The sequence below is a fragment of the Gymnodraco acuticeps genome, unplaced genomic scaffold, assembly GCF_902827175.1.
Source record: "Gymnodraco acuticeps unplaced genomic scaffold, fGymAcu1.1, whole genome shotgun sequence".
Lineage (NCBI taxonomy): Eukaryota > Metazoa > Chordata > Actinopteri > Perciformes > Bathydraconidae > Gymnodraco > Gymnodraco acuticeps.
This window is the reverse complement of record NW_022992351.1, coordinates 7,252,029-7,264,477: the sequence shown is the minus strand read 5'-3', so window position 1 is coordinate 7,264,477 and position 12,449 is coordinate 7,252,029. Positions and strand designations below refer to the sequence as shown.

Sequence of the window (12,449 nt, the reverse complement as noted above, 5' to 3'; positions counted from 1 at the left end):
CAGAACTACTGATGTAACAGATAGTAACAAATCATAGACAGATGACTGCGGTCAACTCAGCCGTCTCTCGCATTTGCTTGGTCAAATGAGCAGCGCTTCATTTTTGAGTGCGCGATTAATAGCGTCTTTACGGTAATCGCCGAGAAGCGGCGCTGACGGTAGTACAAGTGCTTATGCCATATTTGATCAATCAATCAATGATATTTGATGAGGGATACAATTATTTTTAGCTATAAGTTCTTAATACAATTGGTAATGTTGGACTCAGTACATGTTAGACTACTACCACAAATACAATCAAGTACTTTTACTGTGTACTATTTGAGTAATACTCTGTCAAACTCCCCTCCAGAGTACAATAATGCATGTTTTCTGCCATCTTTGATGAGAGATACAATCATTTTTTGAAATAAATTCTTAGTGAAATTAGTACTGTTGGATTCAGTACTAACTGGACTAGTAGCACACGTAGGCTACAATCAAGTACTTTTACTGTGTACTTTTTGAGTAATCCTTTGTCAAACTCCACCCCTGAGTACAATAATGCATGTTTTCTGCCATCTTTGATGAGAGATAAAATGATGTTTTGCAATAAGTTCTTAATGAAATTGGCACTGTTGGATTCAGCACTACTTGGACTAGTAGCACAAGTACAATCAAGTACTTTTACCGTGTACTTTTTAAGTAATACTCGTTTAAACTCCTGTCCTGAGTACACACTTTAATGTATTCTGCCATCTTTGATGAGAGATAAAATGATTTCGTGCAATAGGTTCGTGTATTGTATTTACACCATAATGGTGCAGAGCTGATAGAAAGGGACACCTGGTGGTTAAAGCACGTTATTGAATTGTATTATTTTATTATTAGATATTAAGGACTTTAAACGAGTATTACTCAAAAGGTACACAGTAAAAGTACTTGATTGTACTTGTGCTACTAGTCCAAGTAGTATTGAATCCAACAGTACCAATTTCATTAAGAACTTATTGCAAAAAATCATTTTATCTCTCATCAAAGATGGCAGAAAACATGCATTATTGTACTCAGGGGTGGAGTTTGACAAAGGATTACTCAAAAAGTACACAGTAAAAGTACTTGATTGTACTTGTGCTACTAGTCCAAGTAGTACTGAGTTCAACAGTAAGAATTTCATTAAGAACTTATTGTACAAAATCATTTTATCTCTCGTCAAAGATGGCAGAAAACATGCATTATTGTACTCAGGGGTGGAGTTTGACAGGGGATTACTCAAAATGTACACAGTAAAAGTACTTGATTGTACTTTTGGTAGTAGTCCAAGTAGTACTGAATACAACAGTACCAATTTCATTAAGAACTTATTGCAAAATATCCTTTTATCTGTCATCAAATATAGCAAATACATGAATTATTGTACTCAGGAGGGGAGTTTGACAGGGGATTACTCAAAAGTACACAGTAAAAGTACTTGATTGTACTTGTGGTAGTAGTCTAACAAGTACTGAGTCCAACAGTATCACTTTTATTAAGGATGTATGGCTACAAATCATTTTATCTCATCAAATATAGCAGAAGTTGCATGATTTTGTTCTCAGGAGGGGAATTTGAGAGTATTACCCGAAAAAATACAGTAAAAGTACTTCATTTTATTGTTGGTAGTAGTCAAACTAGGACTGAGTCAAACAGTGTTAGTTTTTTTAAGAACTTATGGTAAAAATAATTTGTATCGCATGAAGCAGAAAAAACATGCATTATTTTACTCTTGCGTTAGTGCCGCTTCTCAGCGATTACCGTAAAGGCGCTATAAATTGCGCACCCAAAAATGAAGAACTGCTCATTTGACCAAGCAAATTTGAGAGACGGCTGAGTTGACCGCAGTGACAGATGGGGGTGTCCAGATAAGGTTTTACATGCTACAAATAGGGGCCGTCCCCCTGCAGGGTCATTAAGCATTAAGCACAGGCTGAGCTGAAGTGTAAGTCTACACACACAGAGGTTAAAGGACAAGAACTTCTCTGCAGACATGAGTCAAGGTAAGACAGAGAAAAACTACTTTCATTTATCGATAAGAGGTTCAAATGTTACTAGTGGAGTTTATGATCTGAAAGGGCAGTTTATCTTTATTTAACTTCACACAGTCAGACTTCATTGTAGTGTCAAAGTCAAGTGTAAAATGTGATGAGCAGGAATGGACGACATTAGATATGACAGATCTCGAGGGTATCTGGGTTGAAGAATGTCTCTAATGATTTTTTTTGTGATTTACCATCTGGAGAAACTTAAATGAGCGGATGATCAAATCTAAAGAAAGTTGTCAAAAAGTGTCTATTTAAGATACTTCTCAAAAGGCACTTTTATAGTTTTTGATAGTTTCCTTTGATCCTTCTTTCTCAACTTTCAATACTATCTGTACCATTTTTATTTAATTACTTTTTTATTTGACCTTCTTTTTTATTTTGTGTTTTATGGATAGTGCTATTGATCTTACATTTGTTTTAAATATAAACGCTTTGTAGATAGAGGTTAACATTATTATTATTATTAAGTCTGATGTTCATAGTTTTAGTCTATTGACGTGTGTTTAATTTCTAATCGAGTTGACAAATTGAAATGTGTTTTACCGTCTCTACATACAGTTATGGATATTGAGCGCTATGATCTTGACATTAAGAGAAACAGCATCAGCCATCACACCGAGCAGTGTGGAAAGGAGCGTTTGATTGTAAGAAGGGGGCAGCCCTTCAATATCACCTTACACCTCAAGCCTGGCAGCAAAGAGTTCAAGCCGGGTGAAGAAAGCTTCACACTCATCGTTGAGACTGGTAAGCATCTTAATTACCAGTGATTACATTTAGCTCTACATGCTGATCTAAAGCACTATATCTGTTTTTAGGGATTTTGTTTGCATGCATGAGAATTTATGTTTTTCACCTCTGGATTTAGTATAATTTATTACATCTGTTACCCTCCAGGTCCATTACCCAGAAAAGAGTCAGACACTAAGGTTACTTTTGGTCTAAGCGACTCCACAGCAGACAATGAGTGGAGTGCTTCTGCCTCTTATGATTCCTCCGGAAACTCAGTGTCTGTCTCTATCAGCTCCTCGCCCAACGCCCCTATAGGGCTCTACTCTCTGACTCTGGACCAGGATGGGCAGAAGACCAGTTCAGGACAGTTCACCCTGCTTTTTAATCCTTGGTGCACCAGTGAGTACATATTTTCCCAAATATTTATGATCCCAAACTGCAGCTGTAAAGCAGGAAATGTTGTAAGATTTGAAATGTTTAATTTGATGCAACTGGTCTAAATGTGTTGGTCTGTACTGACGAACAGGAGATGCTGTTTACATGTGCAGTGAGACGAAGAGGCAAGAGTATGTTTTAGCTCAATATGGGCTCATCTACATGGGAGCAGCTAAACGAATCAAGGGGAAACCCTGGAACTTCGGACAGGTACATGACATGTCAAATGTTTCCCCTTCAATAAAGTTCAGTAAACTTTACACAGGCTTTGTAATCTCTAAATGCTTCTTTTAGAGGCTGCCAGAAATCCTTACATGCTGCTCCACTCACACCTTCTCTTCTGATTGTTTGTCCGTCTGTAGTTTGAACCAGGAATACTGGATATCTGTCTGAAGATCCTGGATAACAACCCCAAATGTATCTCTGATGCCGACAAGGACTGCTGTGCCAGGAGGAATCCCATCTATGTGACCAGGGTGCTGAGTGCTATGGTAGGATGTGTCCAGGCTTTAGTGACTCCCTGTGGGCGACATTTAACCAGCCTGTGAATGGCCTTTATTTCAGCTGTGCAGTAGATAAAGATTACCATGGTGAACCACATACACCTCTGTGTGCTGCTTTATACTCTGAGTGTTATATTATCCTGCAGGGGGGGGGACAAAGAGGAAAACCCCCTGCCTCTTTGGAAACGTTCTCCTCACCCGTGGCAACTTTTGTGATAGAAAGATGCAGAATAGAAAGGAGTTTTAATCTTCCTGTGTGGCTTTGATTTCAAGGTGATTTCAAAGAGCAGTAAAACAGATACATTATAGTCTGTTGCCGTGTTATTTTCTGCTCAAGTCAAAAAAAGCTAAATTAGGAAACCAGGGCTATTTCTGCTTGTCTTGTGGTTGTCGCCATATAATAAATCAGTACCAGTTTCAGATTAACTGTCACACTAAATTTAAGTTACATAAGCACTCACGCAAACAATAAAAACACATTTTCCTTGTAAAGTTCATTTTCTCTTTGCTTTAATTAGTTCACTCTTATTGTTAGTATAGAGAATTGTGTGCTCTGATCTATCAGTACAAACGTGCATCCTTTAATACAGCATGGATATAAGAGGTCCTTCTCTTTTGTCCCTTCCCTCTAGATCTATGAAAGAAACACATTTTCCACATATTTTTATAATGAAAAAATGTGGGATTTGCTATGTACACTTCCCAGGGAATAATGGCAGATTATCTGGTTGACCTTGTATTATTTTATTAATTGATTACTGATTAATATGTTTTTTATGGCTTAGATCCGGGGATAGCAGTGGACGGAGTCATATTTTTTTTACTGATTGTCCGTTCCACTCTCGTGAACGCAATATATGAGGAACGGCTCGAGGGAATTTAATACGATTTTGCACAGATGTCCAATTAGTAGCGAGGAGTAATTGGTTAGAATGTGGTTCTCAATGGTCCAATTTCAAGGTCATTGTGACCTCACACAAATAGAAAAATTATGAAGTGATGGTCAATCTATTTCTTTAATGTTTATGTAATCTGACATGATCAGATCTCTATCTTGGAGCCTATCTTGTCATGATGGATGTGTGGAGAAATATGATATTAATAACAAGGAATCCTTAAGAGATCTGAGGGCATACTGCTTTAAAAAACTAAAACTTGGTGTTTCAACATATTGTGTTTCTGTCACTTGACAAAATGTAAATCTTTGGGAACATTTTCATTATCTCTTTCTATCCCTCTTTTGTCTCCCTCCTCTATCTGTACCCTCAGATCAACAGTAACAATGACAGAGGTGTGCTGGTGGGATCGTGGCAGGATTATACAGGTGGGGTTCATCCAGGAAAGTGGATCGGCAGCGGGGACATCTTGCACCAGTGGACAGAAAGTGGCCCTGTCCGCTTCGGACAATGCTGGGTCTTTGCTGCTCTTGCGTGCACAGGTTGGTGCACATTATGACAAGCATGGGAGTCCTTGTTTGACTGTCGGTGGATTTGGTCATATATTGAGTGACACATTCTGGTACATCCTAGTCACATTCAGTGTTGGGTGTAACGCGTTACAAAAGTAACGGAGTTACAGTAATGTATTACTTTTTTCTGTATTGAAGTAATGTAACGCATTACTAATGACATTTGGGTAATATAGGCCTACTACCCTTTACAATGCTCAGTAAGTAACGCAGTTACAAGTTACAACACATTTTAACCCGAAATTAAATGGTGTTTTGCTTTTTAAGAATTCACTAACATCGCAAGACATTCCGACACCAGAGAAAAATTGTGCGGTTAGATTATTAAACCTGGTGCAGGGGTCTCCAACACGTTGGTAGCTCGCGGGCAGCTTTTCAGTATAGCTCGCCGCTTGCGGTTCACAGACTGTGTGGAAAAGAATCCGACGACAATAAATGCACCTGAATCAGTCCGTGTCACTGCGGCTCAGAGACACCTGGATTTATGTGTTAAAAAATACTCGCGTTAGCACCTTGCAGGGCCGGCTCTAGACAATTTGCTGCCCTAGGCGTGATTTTAGCTGGCGCCTCCCCAGCCAGAGAATCGTACAATAGAAAAGCCCTCCCTCTCTCGCTCGCTCCCACGCTCGCACTTTGGCGTGAGCTGCGGGCGCCTGATAAGCCAACATCCCCCATTTTCATCACTTACAGCACCCATCGTACAGGGCAAATGAAAAGTGTAACCGGGGTGAAAAGGGTGTTACATTTACTTAATTATGAATGTTGTTACATCAAGGCCGAAAATTAGGATGAGCACCAACGGTCAAAAATGTTTTTTTCCCTCCCAGAGCTGCCAGCGCAGCGCCTCCCCAGATCTGGCATCTGGCAGATTTCTTAAGACACACCATCTATTTCTTCTTAATAACGTCCTCCAGTACACTTCCGCTGCCATGCAATCCCTAAAGTTAGAATCTAGTCTCTTGGCTTTGAAGCTCTCTACCTCCTGAGACATGTTTATGTGATGTTTTAATTGTGTCTTTGATGACATTGGCTATGTCTAGAATGTGCTTTAGTCAGCTGCTCTGATGAAGTGTGACTCTTCTCCCTCCTCCAGTGTCCCGGGCCTTGGGCATCCCATGTCGAGTGGTTACTAACTTTGGATCGGCTCACGACACTGACGCTAACCTGATAATAGAAAACCTGTATGATGAAGATGGTGAAAGAATATCAAATGGTGATTCGATATGGTAAGGGCTATTACCTTAAATACATGCATAACCACAACTGTCATTTCTGAACACGTCTTTTTTTACTTTTTTCCGTCTTCCAAAATGTTCCATGATCACATGTACTTGTGATTTTTCCACATTCAAGTAACAGAATCCTTTATCTTACCAGGAACTTCCATGTGTGGGTGGACAGCTGGATGACTCGTCCTGATTTGGGGACAGACTTTGATGGCTGGCAAACCAGTGACCCTACCCCACAGGAGACAAGTGATGGTAAACTCTTATTTTGATGTCCAATTGCTTGACTTGTTTCTCAAAAAGTCCCATATATACGATACGATACGATATACTTTATTGTCCCCGTAAGGAAATTTGTTCTGGACTCCGTCCTGCAGTTCAGCATACATGTACATATACAAACATAGTGGACATTAAGAGACATTCACATATCATCAGTCATACACCGTTTGAACAAACACAATATAATATATATAAGACTAAGGAATGCCTTGGCAGACCAACTGCTGAACAAAAACATACATCATGAGGAATACCTCCAACCATAACTGTATTGGAAGTGCTACAAAGATAGGTCATAGTCAATGGCATGCCTAGTCACATTTCTGAATCCTTGCATTGTGTCTGACTCTGTCTCTGGATGTGTGATGCCATCAGGTGTTTTCTGTTGCGGACCGTGCTCTTTGAAGGCCATCAGGGAAGGAGAGCTGACAAAGAAATATGACGCTCCCTTTATTTTTGCTGAGGTAAGTTTTCGCTATTGGCTGTAATAGTTTTAATCAATGACTGTTGACAAATGTCTTTATGTTCACTGATGGTCATCTCACGCCGTGTGTTGGGTCAGGTTAATGCAGATGTTGTGGACCTGGTGCGCCTGTCAAGTGGAAAGTTCGTACAGTTCAGTGGATCAACTAAATCTGTTGGACAGTATATCAGCACCAAAGCTGTGGGCTCGGATGATAGACACGACATCACACACCAGTACAAGTATTCAGAAGGTACTGCTGTGTCACATGTACACAGACACACTCAAGACTCTAAACACAGAATCACAATGTATTTTTTAAATAAATATCAAACTGTTTAAATGTAGAATACCCCAACTACCTCAATTTGAGAATGCAATCTTGTCGCATTTGAAGGGAAAAGCCTGTTGTTGACCCAGGAGCTAAAACACCGTTTCATTACCTCTGATGGTTTTTAGGCTCAAATGAGGAGAGGCGGGTGTATAAGAAGGCTCAGCATCACAACAAGCTACTGCAGCAAGGAGAAGAGCAGGGGCTCCATATCAAGGTGTCATTTTTCAACCGCTTGTACATTATAGTACATTACATCTCACTTGTTAGACGCTTTTACCGAAAGTGACTTACATACATTCAATACTGAGGGCAGTCCCCAAATTATTTTTATTTGGGGTGAAGTCTCTTGCCCAGGGACACAACGACATGCTGACTGTAGTGGGGATGGTCGAAGATAAATAATAACACATTTCATTTAGCACACTTTAAAAACAACGTCATCTGAAGGTGCTTCACAAAGATCAACACACTAGACCACTGAGCCACAGCCTCCCATCTATACATACATACATACATACATACATACATACATACATACATACATACATACATACATACATACATACATACATACATACATACATACATACATACATACATACATACATACATACATACATACATACATACATACATATATCATAGAAAATAACTATAAACGTGTGCATAAATTGTACATCAAGAGATGTCACAATTTATGTATGAACGTTTTTAAAGCAGCAGAAAATCGCCATGTTCAAAAGTTGAAATATATTTAATTTAGTATCACTTTATAGAAATATATACATCAAATGAATTGTGTCTATGCTGCATCAGCTTTGAAATGAATAAACAGTTTTATCAGCATATTCTTTTCCAAGGATCAAAGAATCATAATTTTCAACATCATTCACAACTTATTGAGATTTATGTTATTCTTATGTCTTTATTATTCAATGAATGACATTTAAAAAATCCTATAACTCTCATTTAAGATCAAACTGGCTGATAACATGATAGTGGGCTCGGACTTTGAAGTGCACGCTATCCTCACCAACAACTCCGTGGACGCGAGGATCTGCACCTTCCTGTTCTCCGCCAAGGCTGTCGGCTACAACGGAAAACTGGGAGACAGCTGCGGATTCACTTCAGACAAAGTGGAGGTGCCCTCTGGAGAAGGTCAGGGAACACAACAAGTCACAAACCCTGGTGTAATTGCATCAAAATAGTTGTAATAACTTAAGGTATTTTGTGATTTTTACAGAAAGGCGCATGTCCCTCAGACTGGAGTATGAGCGTTATGGATCAGCGATCACCTCCGACAGGTTGATCCAGGTGTCAGCCATCACCATCGACAAGCAGATCACAAATTATCATAAGGCTGAGAAGACCATCGTGCTGGACGAGCCAGAAATACACATCAAGGTACGGGCAATGCACAGGTGAAAGACCTGTATTCCAGATTCAAATTTTATAAAAACTAAATATAAATAAATAATTTTGAGTAGTTTGAGTTGCAAGATTTCAGCATACATGAACTTAAAGTACAGCAGATATTTAATAATAATTTAAAAAAAATCCAATTTGTTTTTGTTCTGTAGCTTAAAGGGTTAGGCTACAAATGCATTTTGTTGTGCAGTCGTGTGTGAATGAAAACATATTATCCTTGAACCCTTGTATACATTGTTTATATAAGATAGTACAGTTTAGAAAGCCACACATCTTTTAGAGTTAGTGTTAAATCATTCTGATTCAGCTTTGAAGCCTTTACCATAAAGCATTCCAATGTATAACAGGACATTGGAAAATAAGTGAAATCTCAAACTTACGCTTTTTTTAAATGTCAGGGGGGAATTTAACCTTGAAATGTGATTCTGGTAGCTTTGATTGCAGATCGCAGAATAGTTTATATTCAACTAGAGATCCCTGTCATTATGTATTGCCCCAAGGTACTTAATTACATGATTTTAATTATTTACAACCCTATACCACCTCTCACATTATGAAACCTGTACCTGAACCCCTCTCTGCAGCTGTTGGGAGAGGCCACAGTGGGGAAGAATGTAACGGCCTCACTGACCCTCCTGAACCCTCTCCCAGAGCACCTGCAGGACTGCAGCTTCACCGTGGAGGGGGTCGGCCTCACTGAGGGCAAACCCCTAACTGCCAGGTATGTCGACTACATCATAACTGTTTTCAGCAGTTTAATGCTTCAAATATTGATTTGAGCTTTTCTGTTTTTTCACCGCATGGCTTTACTTGTAATTCATATTAAGGTGTCTTTAAATGTTAAAGTACAAGATGGTGTTTGTGCAAAGCTTGTACAAAAACACCCCGAAACCACAGTGTCCTTCTCCATAAAAACTGTCACTCAATGATTCTTGTTTCAGTGCAAACACCTTTTGGTACAGAACAATATAAGATGATGTTCTGTGATCTGTAGGATATGTTATGTTGGATAAAAAATGTTGTCTGGCGATGCTCATGTTTATTGTCTGTGATTCCGGCAGGATTAAAGCTGTGGGCCCCAAACAGGAGGCCAAGGCCAGCTTTGAGTTCAGTCCCACCAGCGCAGGCCCCTGTGTGCTGCTGGTTAACTTTGATAGCGACAAACTGAAGAATGTCATGAGCTCCATCAATGTTAGTAGTTATACTGATACCCCTTTCATCAAAAAAGTGACAGGTGGTGCGAAAGGTAACACCTCTCCCTAATTATGCAAATGAGCTAAGTCCCTTCTCCCATTGTTCGAGATCCTTTGATGTGAGTGGGTACAATCATGTTAATGAGCTAAGTCCCGCCTCCCATTGTTCGAGATCCTTTGATGTGTGTTATCAGGTAGGTGTGAAAAGCCCCCCTGTGTAGTGCCTTTGTTGTTTAATTCTTTGATGTGTTGATTAAGGCAGTCTCTTTGAAGTTATGTTGTCTGGCCCCTGTCCCCTCACACCCCTTTGTAGTCTAGTCCTTTGATGTGTGTTATAACAGGTAGGTGTGAAAAGCCCCCTGTGGCGTGCTTTTGTTGTCTAATTATTTGATGTGTTGATTAAGGCAGTCTCTTTGAAGTTATGCTGTCTGGCCCCTGTCCCCTCAGAGTTGAATAATTAGCCTTTGATGTTTGCCCTTTGATGTGAAGTGTTATAACAGGCAGGTGTGATTTCACACTGGTGTGTTATAAGCCTTTGATGTTAATCTAGGTGTCTCTTTGAAGTTATGCGTGAGACTGTCTACCCGCCCCCTCCCAGCCTCTCCCCCTTTTCTCCACCCCTTCCTTTTGGCTATGACGCCAGCAAATAGTGGAATTAGATGAAGATAGAAATATGCTCAAACTAAATGAAAAGACAGTCATTTCCACTTACCAAGTCACCTTTCAAAAAAGAAAAATGGCCAAGAGACGCCTCGATATGGGTTGTTCAACAAGCGGGAGGCCTGTGTGACAACTTACCGCCATCCGTCCGGAGCGCCAGTCAAGAAACGAATGATGATGTTGTGAACGAGTGAACTTTGACAGTCTGGCAGATCTGGTGGAAGGCTACGTTCAAAACTCTGAGAGGGGGAGGGTAATTGAGGCCCCGCAACACAACATTGTACGGTATAAAAAGGGTTTCGTTTTGAGAAATGTGTCATTCACCAAAAAGTTCCGAGTTGTGTTTGATAAGAGACGTCTGCTAGACGGCGGAAATACTTTGCCTTTTGGGTATTGAGAAATAATAAGAAGAGACCAAATGTTTTCACCCCGTCAAATTGATTTTGAGCCCAGACTACGTGTTCCTTTTTCTTGTTTAGTCGTGGGCCCCAGCGGGTGCGGAAAAACTTTTTTTGTCAAGAATGTATTGCAAAATTGTATTCATGTAATGGATGTACAACCTCAAAATATTGTGTGGATTTATACTTCTTTCCAGCCCATGTATGCTGAACTGCAGGAAAAGAATAAAAATATAAAGTTCATCAAAGATTTGCCTGAATCATTTCAAGATGAATCTCTATTTCCTCCTGATCAAAGTCATTTGATTATATTGGACAATGTTATATTTCAGGCCTTGGAGCATCCTGAAGTAGTCTGAAGACTTTTCACCCAATACCGTCATCATATAAATATGAGTGTTATGATGCTTACCCAAAATGTTTTTCATCAGGGGAAAAACAGTCGTACCATTAGTTTGAATACTAATTACATGGTCTTGTTTAAAAACCCCAGAGACAGATTACAGATGAACATACTTGCTCAACAAATACACCCGGGTAATAAACAATTTTTCCTACAAAGTTTTGAAGACGCTACAACGGAACCTCATGGTTATTTAAGTGTAGACATGACCCCCAGCTGTCCATACATCTACAGACTTAGATCGGGAGCACTACCTAATCAGTGGCCAGTTGTTTATGTACCAAAAATGAAAACTTGAAATAGTATGTCGGCCCGTTTAAAAAGAAACATGCCTCTGCTGAAGGACTTGTGTAACGCAAAGCCATCGAAGCGCAAGGATATTCTCAAGAACTGCTCCACGGATTTTCTTCAATCACTCTGTGAGCTGTCTCTAAATCTTTTAAAGGGTAACATTCCACTATCAGGCGCTCAGTATAAGAAACTCAAGAAACAAAAGAACATTTTCAAACTCTTGGCCAATAAAAAGACCAACTTAAAAACTAAATTCACGGCCTTAAGAAAGCAATCTGGAGGTTTTCTTTTGCCGCTGCTAGGTGCTGTGATCCCCATTTTAGGACAACTTTTAGGAGAGCTCACTCGATCATGAGTCAAAAGATGTTTTTGTTATCACCTCACCAGTTTAATCAGCTCAATCAGACTGGTGTAACTAACCCCCATAGTAAGGAAACAATGAGACGCACTACCGAAGATGTTCTGGATGAAAAAATGAGAGCAGTGCTAAACGAAACAGGATTACCCAACCCAGTCTCATAAAAAAACGTGTAATAACTACGTTGGTCCACAACGTAGGACGTAGTATTTCTACAA

At 39.7% G+C, this 12,449-nt stretch overlaps 1 protein-coding gene across 1 annotated transcript; it reads left to right on the top strand.

Moving 5' to 3' along the window:
- Positions 1-1,862: 1,862 nt before the first annotated feature.
- On the top strand, positions 1,863-10,254 carry LOC117541851 (protein-glutamine gamma-glutamyltransferase 2-like). Its single transcript, XM_034209099.1, has 15 exons — positions 1,863-2,015; positions 2,619-2,804; positions 2,955-3,188; positions 3,316-3,434; positions 3,587-3,715; positions 4,997-5,165; positions 6,289-6,421; positions 6,573-6,676; positions 7,079-7,167; positions 7,266-7,419; positions 7,626-7,714; positions 8,475-8,658; positions 8,744-8,904; positions 9,513-9,649; positions 9,990-10,254. The coding sequence occupies exons 1-15, from the start codon at positions 2,006-2,008 to the stop codon at positions 10,189-10,191; spliced, it is 2,100 nt and encodes a 699-aa protein (XP_034064990.1). The 5' UTR covers positions 1,863-2,005; the 3' UTR covers positions 10,192-10,254.
- Positions 10,255-12,449: the final 2,195 nt, after the last annotated feature.